At 46.2% G+C, this 19,647-nt stretch overlaps 1 protein-coding gene across 5 annotated transcripts in view; it reads right to left on the minus strand.

Annotated features, from left to right (window-relative positions):
- LOC120812480 (UPF0606 protein KIAA1549-like) overlaps nt 1-19,647 on the minus strand; it is a 32,123-nt gene extending 12,476 nt beyond the window's left edge. For 4 of the 5 annotated variants that reach the window (XM_078097509.1, XM_040168518.2, XM_040168519.2 and 1 more), the window contains exons 1-10: nt 19,426-19,647; nt 17,954-18,263; nt 9,907-12,003; nt 9,673-9,761; nt 9,149-9,308; nt 8,929-9,059; nt 4,792-4,984; nt 4,597-4,656; nt 2,982-3,127; nt 515-692 (exon numbers count right to left, since the gene is read on the minus strand). In XM_078097509.1, the coding sequence (XP_077953635.1) occupies nt 515-692; nt 2,982-3,127; nt 4,597-4,656; nt 4,792-4,984; nt 8,929-9,059; nt 9,149-9,308; nt 9,673-9,761; nt 9,907-12,003; nt 17,954-18,089 (3,190 nt within the window). In that variant the 5' untranslated portion in view covers nt 18,090-18,263; nt 19,426-19,647. The remainder of the gene's footprint in view (nt 1-514; nt 693-2,981; nt 3,128-4,596; nt 4,657-4,791; nt 4,985-8,928; nt 9,060-9,148; nt 9,309-9,672; nt 9,762-9,906; nt 12,004-17,953; nt 18,264-19,425) is intronic. The other variant, XM_040168517.2, reaches the window with a different exon arrangement.

The following is a 19,647-nucleotide window of genomic DNA, read 5'->3' on the forward strand; positions in this document are numbered from 1 at the left end:
TTTTGGTACAGCGTGTGCCAAGGAGGGTTAATTAGCCTCAAATGTTACTAGAAACTCACAAAGAAACACATGGAGCCAGCCGCTATCTTGTGTTCTTTTTTTAATACTTATTATTATTCTCTCTGGATCCCTTTGTCCCAACAGCGATTCGGCTCAACTTAGTTAGGTGCACCCAGACCTTGATAAGTTGCGTGTATCACAACAACAAAAAGCAAAGCAATCACCGCAGTGCAGTGTGTGTAATAAAGGAATGTAACAACAAGACAACAATGTTGATTTTATATGTCTAAATGCACGGGTAAAAAGTAAACAAAACATGATTTAAATTCCATAACAGCCTTCAGGAAAATGGCAGTGTCCTAATTTAGGACACCGTCGCAAAGCGGATATTTTGGATACGTAGACATGGGAGGTCAAATTAAGTTTGTCCAAGTCCTGGGCCATCTTGTTAATCACAACATCACTCGGCTGCTGCCCTTGATTGTCAGTTATCCAATATGCAAGTGGTACTCACGCTGTGCCAAAATGCCCTGGACACGATATCCTAAAACGATGGCAGCCCTTTGAACGTCGAGGCTGTTGAGCAGGTTGGCTGTTTGAGCTGCAGGCAGCCTCTGACCACCAGGAGCCTCCACAAAATACACCATCTCCAGGGGACGGTCCTCACCCACCAGCCGGCTCGCACTTACAACCTGGGAGGGTCGGAGGGGTGGAAGCACAGCGTGTCATCATTTGTCCAATCGCTGTTTGCAATGAAGTGAGAATCACAGAGATGTGAAACTAAATGACTTTAAACAGATGGGACAAAGACCCGACACCCAATTAGATGTACAGTGAACCTACAACAGAGCAACTTCAACCTCCTCTGAGTGATGCTATCCTGAGCTGTCAGTCATTTCTGTGGCTGTTTTAACCTGTAAGGTGCGCTTTTAAAATTGTTCAACAAATGCTAAAAGAAGTATTGATAATATGATCATTATTAGCGTTAAGTACAAATATTTTGTGATAAAAGTTCAGGAGGCTTGAATCTGACAAGTATTGAGTTAGGACTCTTCAGTTCCTTTCATTCATTAGTACGTTGGCTTCGAGTGGAAGACATTCATCGCCTGACTGGACACATGGTCTTGTATGTGGAAAAGATGCAATGTTGTGACATCTTATCTCTTTCTCCTGACATTAACATGTGCAGGTAAGCAGGTAAGCTTGAGTTAATCTGAAATTCACTTAATCAACTTGCCTGTCATTCACATTGGTAGGGGAGTACACGATTGAACTTGAGAGTGCACACACACACATACACACAGAGCAAGGTGCAGACTAGTGTTGGCTTCAAGTCCAGATGTGCAATAAGAAGAAGCACTGCACCGTCTGATGAAAGCCCTAATGAGCAAAGTGTCCCCATTTTAATGAACTCCACGAATGTTTTGCCTGAGTTCTGCAGAAACAGAAATTCAGGCACCCACTATTCTGTATTGAAACTCGTTATACAAGCCACTGTTTCAAAGATTCTCTCTGATCTATCAGTCCTTTTGAAATGGCAGTAAAAAGTCTGTCTTCAGGCACAAAAGTAACATGTTCAATACTTGAATTACGTCACAAAAATGTATGTAGACCCCTTTAACTCAACTTGCCTGTTGTATTCTTTTGTCTGTTATCTTTATGTACATAAAGAATCAGCATGTATTGACAAGCACGGAAATATAAACACACACAGTATTCATTGGTTCAATTATTCTTCCATGTTGTATAATATATGTGTGTGTGTGTGGGCAGTCTCCCTCCGGGTGCCGTGAGGCGCAGCGCAGTCTGCTGACTGCGTTACTGGAAAGAGTAAAGCACGGCCCAAATTCAACTTCCTCTATTTTTTCGCCCAGGCAGACTCATAAGGTATTCTTAAAGGTGACAACGCCACACTGGTTCTGTCACATTGTGTCTGGAGCATCTGTTTGATATAGTGTCTTTGTGTGTCTGTGCAAGGGAGCGATATAAAGGATTCTTATGAAGTCGAGAGACTCACTACATTGAACAGACACTCAAATAATACTTTCTTTGAAATACCAAAAAGAAATAGGCTACAAAGAACACAAACACGTAAGGCTTTAAAATAGTCCTATTTAAAATGGATGGAAGGGATACCAAAGTCTAAAATCGACCTTATCCTTGCACAGAGGCAGGTATTAAAGTTCTCACTGTTATCGTCATCGGTTTCCTAAAATGCTTTGCGGGTTATTATGGAGACGACTGGGCAGAAAGGGTGAAGCTCCTACTCAACCAAAAAACAGGCGACAGCCCCCTCGTTTAAAGACCACATGTGCTCCAACTTTATGAGCTCTACTCAAATATGCATCGCTCGTGTTCCATAACAAGTAGCTTTTATTGTGAGCGTTTGGCTCTCCCCATTCTTCTGATTTCAAAATATTTTACCGACCCATGTATCTCTAACCCCGTAACGTCTAACCTCTCAACAGAGACGCGCTCTTAATCACCCCGACTGCAGGATACAGACAGGAGCACAAACAATTAATAATTGATCCGCTCTTAGCGGCTCTGTGGCTCACAGGAGCCAACAAGTAACAGGACTGGAGAAATGAGGGAAGAGGGAGAAAGAACAAGGAGACCCGAGGTTGTGGTCTTTGAGTGGCTTGCCCCTTTGGCTGAATGGGATGCTGTTGCCAAGGAGACAGAGCACCATCCTGTCCCCTCAGAGATGAGCAGAGCAGGTGCAGAGCCGATCCACAAAAGCAAGTGGCTGATTAGTAAAGCAGGAGGACATTCAGTGATTACAAACACTGCGGCGCTCACATAATGAGCGCTCAGTACTCAAGGAAAAGTGATAGGAGAGCGCTTTCCTCAGGGAATAAGCATATCAAAAGCTCAAGGAAGGAAGCATTTCCCCAATTTAGTGTGTAATTAGTTCAAAAGTTTGGTTTGGTAATAAACAGGAAATGAAATACATACATATGTCTGCATGTATTCAGTACCTGAATGCTGTTGTTGCCTATTAGCGTGGCTCTCCTGACGCGTCTGATTAATCCCGTTGCCTCGCCCAGCAACATGGCCACCCGGCGCTCCATGTTAGCTTGGAAGGTCCTCTCACCCACTGTCTGATCGAGCACACCCAGTAGAACTTTGTACAGAGACACCAAGAGAAATCATTTAGGGCAGGGGTGTCAAACTCAATTGCACAGGGGGCCAAAATTCAAAACACACTTCAGGTCGCGGGCCGAACAGAATAAACATTTATTGAACACACTAAAACTAAATGTTTCTTTTAATATAAATATAAATACAAACAAACAGGAATGTTATTAAGCAATAAATAAACTTTAACTTTAAATAACTTAAAATATCTTGCTCTCCATAAAAATATATCCAGTCAAAATTATACAAGTTAGAAATATGAACATGCTGCAAAAAACCGCCTGAAAAAATAAATAAAAATTGTGACAGTGCTTGTGCTTTAAGTAAACATTAAAATAACAAATCAAAACATTTGAGTTTCTTTGCTTTTGTCATTTTATATAAAAAAAACCTTAGATTTTAAATATCACAAATGATTTTACTCTCCATAAAAATATCTCCTGTCAAAATTATACAAGTTAGAAATATGAACATACTGCAAAACAAAACAAAACCTGGAAATATAAATAAAATGTGTGCTTTTAAGTAATAACAAATAACGATGCAAAACATTCAGTTTTCTTTGCTCTTATGCCATTTTATCAGAGCTGGATGCTTTGTATCTTTTTTTGGCAACAAGTTGGTTTATGTTTGGCGTGAGGTCCCCTGTTGTGGAGACTCTCAGGATGGACTGAAGGTGCTCATCAGTGAGACGACCACTGTGTGCTGTTTTGTTTGTCTTCTCACACAGATGTGTGCTACCAAACATGAACAAGGTTCGAGCCGCACGTAGACGGAGCTAGGACATTGCTGCGGGAATGGAGTGAATAAACAGTGTCGTACTTTGTCTTTAGTGTCCCATTACACTGCAGCTCAATCAGCTCCATCTGAATCTGCACAGGTGCAGTTTCCACGTCGACGGCAAATGGGTTGCGAAACAACCGAAATTATTTTTTTGTTCCTCAAAATCACCAAAGCTCCGTGCGCAGTCCGCTCAGTTTATCAGCAAAGTGCATATTTGGGAACACCGTTGTGCCGCATTACTTGGCAACAGGGAAAGTGGGGCAAGTTGCACTGGTGCATTTGTGTCTCCCATAAAATCAGCTTCACTTGAAATGCCTTCACTGCGTCATACATGTCAGTGATCATGCGGTCACGTCCCTGGAGCTGGCAGTTTAAGGCATTGAGACGTGCGGTTATGTCAGCCAGAAACGCCACGGAAAGCGCTCGGCAAGGCAGCTGAAGCGCTGCATTATGGGATCTGTAGTTTATTTTGTTATCAGCGCTTCATATCGTCGGGCCATTAGTAACAATAATATAAAATGATCTTGGGGGCCAGATATAATTGCATGCCGGGCCGGATATGGCCCGCGGGCCTTGAGTTTGACATATATGATTTAGGGGATCAGCACACAAGGTCGCTAATGTAATTAACTGCAGCGGCTGCTCATCACGCTGTGAAGTGTACCCAGGTACCTGTTCTGACCCAGGAGGAGCGGAGCAGCTGGCTGGTGTTCAACTCTGGATAATGGAAAGCTGTTAGAAAATGTGCAAAAATGAGGTTAGGGCAGAGCACGGTTTTACCCAAGTTCATTGTTAAACTTAGAAAACAGCTCCAGCTATTGCACTAAAGGCGACATATTAAGGGAAGTGGAAATAGTAAAAACTCACGCTCTGCAATCTGCAGTACAGGGAAGCCCATGTAATAGCTGAATTCCACCATGGTGAGCTTCATCAGGGCATTGCTGACCTCTGACCCCATCAGATAACCCCTTGAACTGTGCACTGTGAAGATCAAGTCCACTGGTTGCCTCACCAATCTTCGTTCCTGATACTTAGGAGCGGCCATGGTGATGTTTAGAACCTTGAACACAATTAGAAAGAGACGTGGTCTTCAGCAGCCAGAAGATTATGCAGCAAAAAGTACAAAACTATTTTCCTTTCTCATGTTGATGTAGTTTCTGGAAAACAGGGTTTGTTCACTAACGAGGGAGTATTTAACTAGAAATCGTGGGAAGCGTTTAGCTTTAGCGTTTGCTTATCCTCGCAGGACGAAGACGAGCAGAACAAAGACAAAGGAGTCTTTCGTGGCAGCCTTCGGGGCGGCTGAATGCGGCGCCTTCTTCTGCTATTTTTAATAATGTGTTTGACCCCTTTACCCGTACCTGTCCGAACCTCTTCCCGCAGATACTACAGGCCTCGGGCTAGATCTGTTCTCTATCGTAACCTCTCCTCTCTCTCCTATCCCACCCGCTCCACACATGTCCAGCACCTCGTCACAGGAGGTCTCTGGAACTGCCAGTCAGCGACTCGCAAGGCTGACTTCATCTCCGGCTTCGCTATCCAGCAGTCACTCGACTTCCTCGCTCTCACCGAGACCTGGATCACACCTGAGAACACATCCACCCCAGCCGCTCTCTCCTCCGCCTTCTCCTTCAGCCACACTCCCAGGCCCACTGGTAGGGGTGGTGGCACAGGTCTACTAATTTCACCCAAATGGAGCTTTTCTCTCTACCCTCTACCACCATCCACCCCATTGTCCTTTGAATTCCATGCTGTAACAGTCACTCACCCGGTACAATTAACCATCGTTGTCCTCTACCGTCCGCCAGGCTTCTTATGTCATTTCTTGGAAGAACTGGACATTCTCCTGTCTAATTTCCCCGAAAATGGACCTCCGCTCATCCTCCTGGGTGACTTCAACATCCAGACAGAGAAGTCATCTGACCTCTTACACCTACTTTCTTCCTTCGCTCTGTCACTCAGTCCCTCTCCTCCTACTCACAAAGCCGGCAATCACCTTGACTACATCTTTACTAGAAACTGCTCTACCACTAACCTCTCTGTAACTCCACTTCATGTGTCTGATCACTTCTTCATCTCTTACTCCCTTCCACTCTCTATAACTAACAAACCTCCCTCACTGACTAACTCTGTACCGGCTCGTCGCAATATCCAAACGCTGCTGCAGAGACTCTCCTCTCAACTCTTTCCTCCTCTCTAGACTCTCTCTGCCCTCTTACGACACGACGGACTGGCAAATCCCCTCCGGCTCCGTGGCTGTCTCAACCGGTGCGTGCCATGAGAGCCACCATGCGAGCGTCGGAAAGGAGATGGCGTAAATATAAACGACCTGACGACCTGCTTAAATCTCAATCTCTCCTCTCCTCGTTTTCTGCTTCTATCTCTGCTGCCAAAAGCTCTTTCTACCAATCCAAAATTGAATCTTCATTTTCTAACCCCAAAAAACTCTTCTCGATCTTCTCCAATCTCCTCGAACCCCCTACCCCTCCTCCCCCCTCCACCCTTCTTCCGGGAGACTTTGTCAACTACTTCACCAAGAAAATAGCTGACATACGCTCCTCCTTCTCTAACCCACCTCCCACTTCTCGCGTCCCACCGACCTCACCTCTTTCGCCCTCACTTTCCTCTTTCACCGCCCTCTCTCCTAACCAAATTCTTACCCTAGTAACCTCTGCCCGTCCGACCACCTGCCCTCTTGACCCCATTCCATCACATCTTCTACAATCTATCGCACCTGACCTTCTTCCTTTCCTCACCTGTATCATCAACAACGCTCTGTTATCTGGCTGTTTTCACAATTCTCTGAAGGAGGCAAGAGTCAACCCCCTCCTGAAGAAACCTACCCTCAACCATTCTGAAGAAAACAACTACAGACCGGTCTCTTTTCTTCCCTTTGTGTCCAAAACCCTTGAACGTGCTATCTTTAATCAACTCTCCTCTTATCTCCACTGTAACAACCTCCTTGACCCCCACCAGTCAGGTTTCAAGGCAGGCCACTCCACAGAGACTGCTCTCCTTGCTGTCTCAGAGCAACTCCACACTGCTAGAGCCGCCTCTGGTCAACCACCAGATCCTTATTTCCTCCCTTCAGGAACTTGGTGTCACAGGCTCTGCTCTCTCACTTCTCTCGTCCTACCTCGACGGACGCACCTACCGGGTAACCTGGCGAGGATCTGTGTCGAAACCTTGTCCTCTTACTACTGGAGTTCCTCAGGGCTCCGTGCTGGGTCCCCTCCTGTTTTCGCTTTACACCAACTCTCTTGGCGCTGTCATTCGCTCGCATGGCTTCTCTTACCACAGCTATGCCGATGACACCCAACTAATTCTCTCCTTCCCTCACTCGGACACCCAGGTGGCGGCTCGGATCTCTGCCTGTCTAACTGACATCTCTCAGTGGATGTCTGCCCACCATCTGAAAATCAACCCAGACAAGACTGAACTACTTCTCTTTCCCGGAAAAGATTCGCTTACCCAGGACCTGACAGTCAACTTTGGAAACTCCGTGCTAACGCCCACTTTGACCGCTAAGAACCTCGGCGTCACACTCGACAGCCAACTCTCCCTGACTCCCAACATCACCGTGACAACGCGATCCTGTAGATACACGCTCTACAACATCAGGAGAATACATCCCCTTCTCACTCAGAAGGCAGCGCAGGTACTGATTCAGGCTCTTGTCATCTCACGCCTGCACTACTGCAACTCCCTCCTGGCTGGTCTTCCTGCCACCGCCATTCGACCTCTGCAGCTCATTCAGAATGCAGCAGCTCGACTGGTCTTTAACCTTCCGAAATTCTCCCACACTACTCCACTCCTCCGCTCTCTTCACTGGCTACCGGTGGCTGCCCGCATCCAGTTCAAAACATTGGTGTTCACGTACCATGCTGTGAATGGATCGGGTCCAGCTTACATCCAGGACATGGTCAAACCCTACATCCCAACCCGCACTCTCCGCTCTGCATCTGCAAAACTACTCGTCCCTCCCTCACTGAGAGCAAAACACTCGACTAGATCTCGACTCTTTGCTGTCCTTGCGCCGAAATGGTGGAACGAGCTCTCTGAAGACACCAGGACCGCAGAGAGCCTTCACATCTTCCGCTGCAAACTAAAGACACACCTCTTCAGACTCTATCTCGACTAAAGACTAACAAATTGTAGCACTTAAATTGTACTTGTAACGTCACTCATCTATAGCAAATTGTAAATTGGCTTATTTGAGGAAATTGCACTTTCTGGTTTCTTGTTCTCCTGAGTTTGTAGCCTATGGTTGAATGCACTTATTGTACGTCGCTTTGGATAAAAGCGTCCGCTAAATGACATGTAATGTAAGATGGACAATGAGGGAAGGGTTATTAGTGTGGACAGTAAGTGTAAGGAAACAGCAGGGTTTAAAGGTGTCTATGGTCATACAATCTGTCTGGTGACCTGAATGAATAACCATTGGTGGCCAGAATTTAGTTCCTTTGCAAAGGGTAAAAGCTTGTAACAGAATAGCCTGTACTTTGTGTTGAAGTGGGACCAAGTGAGGTTCTCTGGGCATCTCATCAGGAGGAGATCCAAACAAGAAACAAAGACGATAGATGGGAAGAGTGATGACTGGGTCACTTTGCTCTCCACGCAGTCATCGCCACCAAGACCCGTAGCTAATTATGTCAAATGGATGCATTGATGCATTTAGCATGAATCACTTTTGGCTTTATAACTAACATTAATCTTAATAATTATCCTTCCCTGGCTCCCACGTAGTCACTTCTGTCCCTCTTTATTGTGAATAAACACAACAGCTACTGTACCAAAACACGCTGCAAAATCACCTTTAAATAGAGTGATAAATAATACATTTAGCTATGGGAGACAAGGGCTATTATTCAAAGGGATTAAGATTAAAATCTCTGAATCATTCAGCATTAAGGTGCGGTGGCACAATGAAACACTTCCGAGTGAAAACATCTCAGTCAAATGAGCGAGGACAATCACGCCTCCCTGCTCTCTGGTCCCACTCACCTGCACGGTGAAGTTGGTTGTTTCTTTTGAGCGCCGACGCACTTCCGCAAAGGCCATGGTCAAACCTGTCTCAACACTCTCACTGAAGTTGCAGAAGCGCACGTCTACGTGACCGGGAACAAACTGCAGCACTGCTCAAAGAGGAGACAAGTGGCGCTTTAGATCAGGGTTCAAAACCGAAGGTTACCGCATACGAATCACCTGTTGAAAGGCCATTTACCTGCGTGGACTTGATATTTACGGTCTGGCGTTGTCCAGTTGGGAGAGAGAGACAGGAATCCGCGCCCGGACTTCCGCAGCGCATTGACGACAGAAATAGCCGTGTACACAACTGGACCGGACACTACCCGGAACACAAACTTTGGAGGGGAATCCACAACCTTTGGAGAAAAAGCAAGAGTGTATGACGCAGTCAAATCCCTTGCTGGAGTCATTCACTCACAGTTGACTGACTTTAACAACTGGTGCTTCTGAAAGGTCATTGTGATCTTGTGGATTGGTGGTTTGTTTATTGTGCAACCGCTGATAAAAATACTCAGGACGTGGTCTGGCCTACATGGTTATTCTGCACCACTGTAATATACACACACACACACACACTAACACAAGAAAACAACATACGTCCACCTCGCAATATATATTCTCAGAAGATCTCTTTTACACGTTGCTCTCAAAGGGCCTTCTTAGTTGTCGAAACAGGTCGCCTAGTATTACCTTAGAATTAATAGAATATCCTAAATTTACCTGGAGCTCCATAGACTTGTTGAATTCACCTTTGAGAATGTCCCTCACTTGAGATTTGGCGTATCCAACAGTGGCCCCAGAAGGAAAACCTTCATGAGAAAGCACATGGCATATTTTATCACGGTGCTCATAAACATCCATTTTCCGTCACAATTCGGAGACATCATACAAGTAGATGACATTTTGATTTGGGGGCGGAATTTAACTTAAATCAGAATATAGTGTCGAACGTACCAATCTTTATTAAATAAGCAGGCCTCTCCGGGTGGCAGAGGTATGGTCGTGGCGCTGCTGTGGTTGCCGTTGTTGTCGTCATGTTCCTTTCGCTGGTGGCGGTGGTGACGTTGACACTAGTTGAGGCTTCGGCGGTGCCAGTAGCTCTAGTTGTGGCTTGATGAGAAGTAGTGGTGGCAGCTGTGGTTTCGGGTACAGCGGAGTGGGTCTTAGCTTCGCTGCCAGTCGGGATCGAGGTCATTGTGGCTGGGATGTCAACTTGATCTTCTGTCACCCCCTGATCGCCCAACACGACCGGGGGGTCCAAAGTAGAGTTAGATGTGGGCTCAGTTGACACTGAAGTGATATTGAAAGTTTGTTCGGTGGGCTCTTGGGGAGTTAATTCTGCCGTACCAGCTGTGGTGTTGGCAGGAAGTTCGGTGGGAGTGTCGGGGGGGCCTACGGTTGCAGTTAAGACAGGAGTGGTGCTTGATGGGAAGGACTCTGTAACAAACCAATGGACATCTGTCAGAGAGGTGGACAGCAGGACATCCTCTGGCAGCGAAGGCGTGGCACTGGGTAGCAGGCCAACAGACCACTCCGTGGTGGGCACTTGACCCCCCCAAACTGAAGCAGATGGATCAAATAAGTTGGATGAGACTATGGATGTATCCAGAAAAGAATGCGTGGCGTTGATCAGCTGAGGACTCTCCTCTGTTGTCGATGACTCGTCTCTAGGCTCGAACCCCGATAGATCACTGGAGAACCCGTCCTCCGCTAAGTTGGTGTCTTCCGTGATGCTGCCTGAGGGTGCGATGTCTGCAGCACCGACTGATACCATGGTAACGTTCCTGCTGCGCTCAGCTACGGGGTCGGAACCGTCCTTCTCCATAGTCAATTGAGTGACGTAATACTCCATGCTGTTCATATCAGGTAAGAGGACATCCGTCGGTTGAATTGTGAAAGAATGTGGGAAATTTATGTCGGACGCGTCGGGTACCTCGCTGTTAGCTCTGGGAGTAGGGTCCAGGGTATAGTGAATCGCAGAGGACAATGACGAGGGATCAATGGATTTCAGCGGAAAGATGGCGTTGTAGGCCGTGGTGAGGGTGGCGGTACGCGAGGCATCGAGAGGTTGCAGAGACGAAGGGAAAATGCCGACTCTGGGAGGGAAGGATGTGTCATAGCTTTCCGTATAGTCCTCCGGATCGTACGAGTCGGAGGGCACCCTCGTGGCCAGGGGGTAGTCCTCCCCATCGGCATTCAGGAAGGACATTGTCTCCAAATAGTCTCCAGATCCCCAGTCCACTTCCATGGAGTTGGTGGGGTAGAAGTCCTCTGGAGGGACCTCAGTGGGTTCAGATGAAAGCAATGTGGGGTGGGGGTCGATGAAAGGCACATTGTAGCCGGGGGCCAGAATTATATCCGGGTTTGGTAGCATGTTCGTGTCCCGTGTTGGTTGGTTGTCCTTGACGGGGGCGCCGCTGTGGGCCTCTAGGATTCTACTATGAGGGTCATCTGCCACAAAGTCAGCGAAAGGCAGTTCAGGCTGCTCGAGAGGCTGAGCAGGAAATGAGGTCACGATGGTCGTTTGCTCGGATGCACCCCCCTGCTGCAGGCTGATGGGTTTTTGATCAGATTTAGGGTTGAACTGAGGTGACGTTGGCGTTGTAAAAGTAGTGGGGCTTAAGGGCGCCATGGATACAATTGCCTGAGGCTTCAGCTTGGATCTCAGAGGAGTTGGAGAGAGGTGGAAAGATTGCGTGGACAACTTTGCCTTGGCCAACTTCCATTCAGTGAAAAATGTAGCTGCCTCAAATTGTGGACTAGACTCTGATATAGGTTCAGAGGGGCCTAATGAAGGAGTGGCAAGAGGATGTGGTTCTTCTTCAGGGACTTCACTTCTTGGGAAGGAGTTTTCAAAAGCAAAAAGTGTGATGTCGACATCCCTGCCTACAAGGTTTGGTTCAGAAATGGATGGCAGGGCAACAGGTGAGTCCGGGCTCGCAAAGGCAGAATAATATGAGGCCGGTAAGGCTGATGGTTTGAACGCCGTTGAACTTCGACCATGTTCTGAAACACCCATGGGCGGCTTTGTAGTGGCCAACAGAAGATCATCTGCAGAGGAGCAAAGAGAATGTTCCAGTTTAGTATTTTAGAACGAAGGAAAGATTCATCGCTGACTTCAAACGGATTTAGAGTCGGACTTACACACAAACTTTCTGAGTCCACCCATTTCCCGGCCGTGAGGCCTTGACAAAGGTTTGTCCTAGAGTAGTCTATCACTTACATGTGGTTTTAGCCTTGTATCTGTTTTAAATCAGGCGAATCTCAAAATGCAAGTTTTTTTTGTGTGTTATATTGATTAACTTCTTTACCAGTAACATGTAAACATATTTGTACATGTCAGAACACTCACAGGGGTTCATCTCGATCCCCAAAGAAAAACATATCCAGATAGACAAAGGAGTTATTACACTTTTTATCATGGGTATTGCATTACATTGTGCATCATGCATAATTAATATGGGAAGTATCCTTGTTGATTACACTACATTGAGCTAATATCTAGAATTCAAGGAAGACTAGATAAGCTGAAGGGAGAGGAATGGAATAGGTCTTAATGTGAGAGTTTACAAGCCTAAACAGAGCACATCAAGGCAACACGACAATTCAGTTAAGCAAGCTCATTGCAGACCGCATGTCCTGAGAGTAGCACTTGAAAGGGAACAACTTTCATGGAGCATTATTTCCATCACCAGAAGCAAGCCACCAAATGACATTCTTCGTAGTGACTCAGCAGCTATTGGTAATGCTGCTGCTCTGGGCAAAGGCTCACAATCGTACACACATGAAAAGTAGACAAAGAATCAGCTGAGGGAGAAGTGTATTTATAACGCTGGGAGCACAGAACAGATCATTTACCAAAAAAAAAGAACATATTTATGTGGCTCTGACTTCGTTTTGCCGCATCGCTTCACACAACGACTCAGCCTCCAGCTCGGCCCAGGAGAACTCCCAACTTAATTATAACCTACACTGGTACCTTAACCGAGTCAGAATGCTGTTATAACAGAGCTCATTGTTCTCTGAAGGCCGGTCTGCGCTGCACATCCCCAAACCTTCACACACACGCACACAGACACGGACTAACTCTTAACTTAAGTCAAACTCTGCGCTCTGATTTTCTTTTGGCAGTAAATACACATTTTAAGGGCTGCAGATGTATAAGACGGGAAAATTGTCTGAAAAAAGTGCAGATGTTTGAGGTCACACTGTGACCCCAAAATGTCACCTCATCTCAGCCCTGCGGTGACAGACTAATTCCTTTACAGTCACATGTAGGACATGTTAACATGTTGACATGTTAACAGGCACGGGTGGAGGGCAAAGCATCCAGCTAATTGAGACAAAGAGTATCATTGGCAGGTAATTGATGACCATCCCGACAATCGGACTGATCATCACAAAGACGTGATGGTTAAAGACAAGGACGGGAAATAACCTCAGACGGAGAAAACATAGCGGACCCAATGGTGAGTTTTGATGTTTGGAAAAGACCTGGCTGCCCCCCCCACCCACCACTCTGAACGAGCCCTCCAGAATGAGTCCTGTGACGGACGCGTGTATCGGAGGGACCACGTTCACATTATAAACTATAAACGGTTATTCTAAATAATTAAGCGGGCCTGGTCCTGTGACTCGAAGGCTCATCGGAGGCGGCGCCAGCAGCCGGGCACGGAGCGGAATGACTGATTACAGGCGCCGCAAAGCGACAAAGGCCTTCAGGATGAAGCGGCACTGCCACCTGTCCACCGCACGTGCGTGAGACTCGAGGCAATGAGGCCTTTGGAGAGGCCGCACCTTCAAATATCAGGTCACCTCAAGTCCCTCAGCTCAGGTGAACCTGACCGTTTTTGACAGTCTTAGGAGTCTCAGTCGGCTTTTCTCATTCTGCACCATATGTGACATTAAAAGAACTATGTGTGGTTTATAAAAATATCATCCCGACCATTCACAAAAACGGTGACGCTACCCTACGTAATCTCCTCACATGAGTGAAACAATATAGCAAAATCCCATTGCTCTGTATTCATTCAGAATTTATGCAATGACTTTTAATTTATTTATTCCATGCAAAATCTCCGGCTGATTCCACTTCCATTCATCAGACCGGGATGTGTCTTTAAGGCTCGACTCGGTCTAATGAATAGCTGCCTTGTTCGTGCAATGAACAAAATTTGCATTCGACCAAATTGACCAGTAAAGAAGTATTTTACTACATGTGCCTCATAAACCGGTAGTTATCTTATCGTGATATTACCTCTATTAATCGCTCAGTCACATGATGCTCAGCAGCGTCTGGCAATCAAGTGCCAACATTTTTTTTTTTTTTTCGTAAACAGATAACACATTTCCATATATGACGATGTTTCATTAAAAAAAACACATTTTCCATATTGAAGCGGATGATGTCTTTCTTTGAGCTTGTTAGGTGGGTTCTGCCCCCGTTATACATTTGGTTGCAGGCTCTGATTCCTGCCAACAATCATGTAAAAAGGATTCTAACAAGAGAGGGATCATTACTGCTGTTGGTGGGTCCTCACCATAAAATGAAAATAAATGAAGGACAGGACCAACGGTCCTGTGAGAGACTGTGATGAAGGCAGACACAACGTCAGGCATCTGAAAAAGCACTAACCCACTTACCGGGGATCGATATAGGCTGGATTTTATGAGATCATATATTGGATTGTCACTAACCTGAAAGTGCGTGTCTGACTGCAAGAACGGCTCTGTGGAGGCACAGAGCGTCTGAATAAACCTGTTTTTACAAATGCAAATTGAGATCAAATTTGTACTTTTACTTAATAAATTAAGAGGATTATATTCAAATAAGGGAGGCACGGTGGCGTGGTGGTTAGCACTGTCGCCTCACAGCAAGAAGGTCCTGGGTTCGACTCCGCCCAGTGGCCTTTCTGTGTGGAGTCTGCATGTTCTCCCCGTGTCTGCGTGGGTTCTCTCCGGGTTCTCCAGCTTCCTCCCACAGTCCAAAGACACGCTCTGGGGATCAGGTTGATTGGGGACTTTAAATTGCCCGTAGATGTGTGAATGGTTGTATGTCTCTGTGTTAGTCCTGCGATTGGCTGGCGAGCAATCCAGGGTGTACCCTGTCTATCGCCCGAAGTTGGCTGGAATGGACTCCAGCCCCCCCCTATCCCCCGCGACCCCGTGTGCAAGAAATGTTTGGCTTTCACCGCGATGCAGCGTGTTCTTGTTTTGAGACTCAAAAGTTTGGGATGTTTATGTATAGAAGTTCTCTGTGGAACCTTTTCAATGAGTTTTCACACCACGCAAAGGTTCTTTATGTGATTTTTTTCTTACTAGTAATCGATGCACATCCTAAACGCCAACAAGACTTTCATCACAAAAGAGTCAGACTTAAACAAAGCCTGCAACAACGAACAGAAATAAAGCGTAATCCTCAAAGCAAGATAGATTGTGATGACTAGCGCTCTGATCCCACGCCTGGAAACACAATTCAACCTGATAATGCCTCTGCAGACAGAACGTGGCTGATGTCTGGAAGCGAATCATTGAAAATATCTTCCCATGGACTCCTTCACTCCAGCAGACCATGTAACTAATCACCTAACAAAGCCATTACGTTCACAGAAGCACAACTTGAAGAAGACGGATGATGTGTTTCTCTCTCCATCTGTTTTAATGCAAGCGGCTCTGCAAAGCCCAAATAAGGATTTCCTGCTGAATAAAATGAGCATCGCAACTCTTTTCATGCTTCAAAACAAGAGGCGCGAACAAAAGAAACACAACGCAGAGACATTAGGTTAAACAGAATTGTTCAGTAATGATTTCAGGGCACATACGTTCCGTTCCCTATGTGTGTGAGAAACCAGAGATTTCAGACCCTCTAATTAAATCATTTGCCAGGCTCCTTATTGCAACAAAAAAAAGTGATTTATGGTTGTGCAGTATAAAAAAAAGAGGGAAGAAGAAAGGGGTCTTTTGGTATTAATGCTAGCTAACTAGAACACCACACATGGTTCTGTTTTCAGCTGAGCCCCTTGCGTGACTGCCTCCCTTCCTGCTGACGCTACCCCCCCAAATAAACTTTATAAAAGGGTGCATTCATTAAAATGAACACTAGTTGCTATCCCATGTTCCTACTTGTTGAATTCAAACAGCAAAAGAACAGACTGAAGTCAATTCTATAAATAGAATGTTCTGTCAGCTCAGCTGTCCAGAGGAGCTCTCTGGTTGAGCCGAGGGCCAAAAGTAAAAGCCAAAAGGTTCGACTCAGGTTCTCCTACTTATTGATCTACAACTGGCTTCCAGCGCTGGTGAATAATGAATGGCCACATTGTCATCAGAACACGGATCACATTTCACACGGCAACACGGTAGTCAGTCAGGACTCGGCTGGCCTGCAGAGCGCCGCGTCGAACTTGCCAACCACTGCAGTGCAGACACGAGGGGGGGGGGGACAATGACGGAGACAGAGACAGAGAGAAAGGGGGACTTAGGAAGGAAAACTGCCTTGGCCATTTCTAGGATATTTCGGGGAGAGTTATTATATCCTTTATGCTCAGCGATTTTCTTTTATACAGAAATTCAGCACATTATCAGAAGGACGGAGAGAAGGAGGGAAGCAAGATGAGGAAGACGTCAGAATGGGAGGAACAACTATAAGTGGGTCATCTGTTTATAAACTATAACGTGTGCTTTCCCGACTCTGGAAGAAGAAAGCTGTGTGAGGTGTGATTTCACTGTTGCCTTTCGCATGGAAATGCAGTTGTCATTGTGGATCAACCCCTCAAACAATCGCCTCTTCATGTTCATGTCCGGGATGTTTTAAAAAGATCTGTGAAAATGGATGTTGAACAAGCTTACTTGGCCCATAAGGATCAACGCTGACTTGGTGGTGAAATGTAATCTTTAAGTATGGGGAAGTATACGACGCAAATGTACAGGCAAGAATTGTGTTGAACTTTCTGTTTGTACTGTATGACACATCCTAACGTGCAGAACAAAACGGGCTCACATTAAAAAATGGAACGCAGTTTCCTTGAACTTAATCCAATCTGTGGCCGATAAATGAATCCTCTTGTGAAAAAGTGGAAAACTGTACGTCACAACACGATCATAAAAGTGTCATCAAAACCATAACGAAATAGGCGTGGCTGAAACAAACTGAATGAGTCCGGAAAATAATGACAAAGCAAAGTAGTTGTCCTGCGTCTCATGGAAAACTATCTTCTGCTAAGTTCACTGTGCAGCGAGTTGACTGTTAGTCGGTCACACCACATGAATGGCTGTCAAAAGAAAGAAGCTGGGGCTGGTCAGCGTAAGAGTTTAAGATGAACTAATTCCGGATTAAAGCTTTCTCCCTGGCATTTACATAATCCTATTACAGGTAATATCAGGGGTTTTTTGGTTGCTCTTGCAACGTGTTCCTCTAACAGGCCGGTGGGGGGATGGGTGCGCGGATCGTGTCACTATCTATAAAAGTAAGCCCCGGGGAATGCAGCCATCAAATGGATGCAGTGAGACCCTTTCTCTTCCCCTAATTACTGGAAAGTGGTTTAACGATGCACACTGTGTACTCGAGGGATCGAGCCACTTCCCCTCTTGTGGAAATCCAGAATCAGACACCGGAGTCACTTTATTATGACATCAACTATCCAAATGGACGCAGCAGCCCCCGACTGTGCTCACATGAAAATCAATTAAGCTCATGTTGAGGTAAACTACCGGACGTGGACGTTGCTGCTTTGAAACATGCACAACTAAGCTTAAGGCTACACACCCTGCAAACTGAATGTCATGTATGATGTATTTGCATTAATGAGATGACAAGCTTGCAATAGAAGAGCTGGGAACGTTGCACCTGCAATCTTACGACTGGAAGGTCGCTGGTTAGCCTTGAGCTAAGCATCTTGTGCAAGGGGATGCTCGTAGATGTGCAAATCATCGCTTAAAAATAAGGTGTTCATGCTCAGCTGCCCTACTAGGATGTGCGAGTCAGTGAAAAAAAGGTTTGTCTTACCTGCAACATGTGAGTCGGCAGCGATCACCGACACCAACACTGTAAACATCCCGAGAAACAGTGCACGCCGGCCACGGGCACGCATGAGAGTCTTGAGCATCTCCACCAAACCCGCAGGGGAGACTAAACCTGCCATGGTACGGCGGGGGAATGGTCAAGGCATTTCACCCAATTCAAACGAGAAGATTCATTCCGAAAGAGGCGATGGAGGTTCGGGGTTGTTTTCGGGGGGGGCGGCTGCGTGGTTTGGGTCTCCTTTTAGTTCACGGTCCGTCCTTCCATAACGTGTGCTCACAGGGAGGAATGGCTGCTGAAAACAAAAGAGCAACAGTGTTTTTGTTTAATTACTTCTCTTTATCAGCCAATGACTGGAAACAACCACTGAGGTGTCCATAAGTAGACAATCTATTCATGGTTACTTTCTCAAGGCACACAATAATAACAACAGGTAATAACAGGTCAGTAGGAAAGGTCATTCTTCTGGAAATTCAGATTGATGATTAGGAGGGTTTTTAATTTTATCATCACATTAATTTTCCTAATCTATGCACTGGGCCTATGCAACATTGGATTTGAAAGTATTTGATAAAACAAATATCCTATTTTACCTCTGTAGCGGCCGTCTGCCATTTCCTGTGTGTGAGTGTTGGTACTTTTATTTTGAAATGTAATTAGCATCAGAATCACGTGGGCAGGTGTGCAGTGGTTTATGAATGAGTGTAGGCATCTAGGCAGAGTGATGGTTGTATGGACATGGGGGTGAGTCGGGAGACGATACTTTTTGTTGACCGTATTCTACAGCGCACTTTATTGCAGCGTCGCACATCATGCACATCATGTATTGCTTCGCCTGCTTGCTTCGCCATGTTTTTTAACTTGACTTTCGGACAATAAAATCAATGAACTTCACAGGAGGAATCTGCGTCTGTTTGGAACGAGTCCACACACCAATCTCCCGTACTTAGCCTCACGTGACTCTACCGGATTGTAGTCACCACAACCTCGTTCCCTACAACGTTAAACAACTGTGACAGAATATGCATCTTCCAATAGAAGTGGAAAAACGAACAATCTAATGTTACGATTTTTGGCTGTAACGTCGTGAAAGTAACCTGACACATTCTAGGCACATGGCGGATACCATTAGCCAAATGAACAGCAATTACGTCACCGCCATGGCATTAGATCAACGTTACCCGTCATGACCGTTGGTGAACGTGGTGAAGGCGGCGGAGAAGGAGCAGCACGGACGGCGGCGCGCTCTCCTCATGACCCGCTCCCCCGGTCCCTCGCATCCCGCGTATTGCCCGGTGAGGCTCGGTAGAAGCAGGTAAATACCTCTCACCCCGAGTGCTAACATACCTTAGCTTATTTTAAAGGGCACAGATAACAGGACACCCCCCCCCCTCCCCCTCCCCCTCTCCCTCGGCCGTTCCTGTCAGCCCCGCTCGTAGCTGCGCATTCACACTTACCCCCCCAAAAAACGGAGCTGCCGACTCAATGAATTCCTTTGTCCGAGTTACGAGGTACGTCCTGGGAATGAAAGTCCGCCAGGCGCTTCGTCGTCACACCGTCCCGCAACCACCTGCCTGCGTCCCAAGTTGTTTCAGTGCGCACGAGCTCAAAGCTGGCCTTCATCTGACACTCTCTTTTTTGGGGGGGAACAGTTAGCTCCTCTCGTCCCGAGGATAGGG

Source organism: Gasterosteus aculeatus, chromosome Y, assembly GCF_964276395.1.
Source record: "Gasterosteus aculeatus chromosome Y, fGasAcu3.hap1.1, whole genome shotgun sequence".
Taxonomy (NCBI): Eukaryota; Metazoa; Chordata; class Actinopteri; order Perciformes; family Gasterosteidae; genus Gasterosteus; species Gasterosteus aculeatus.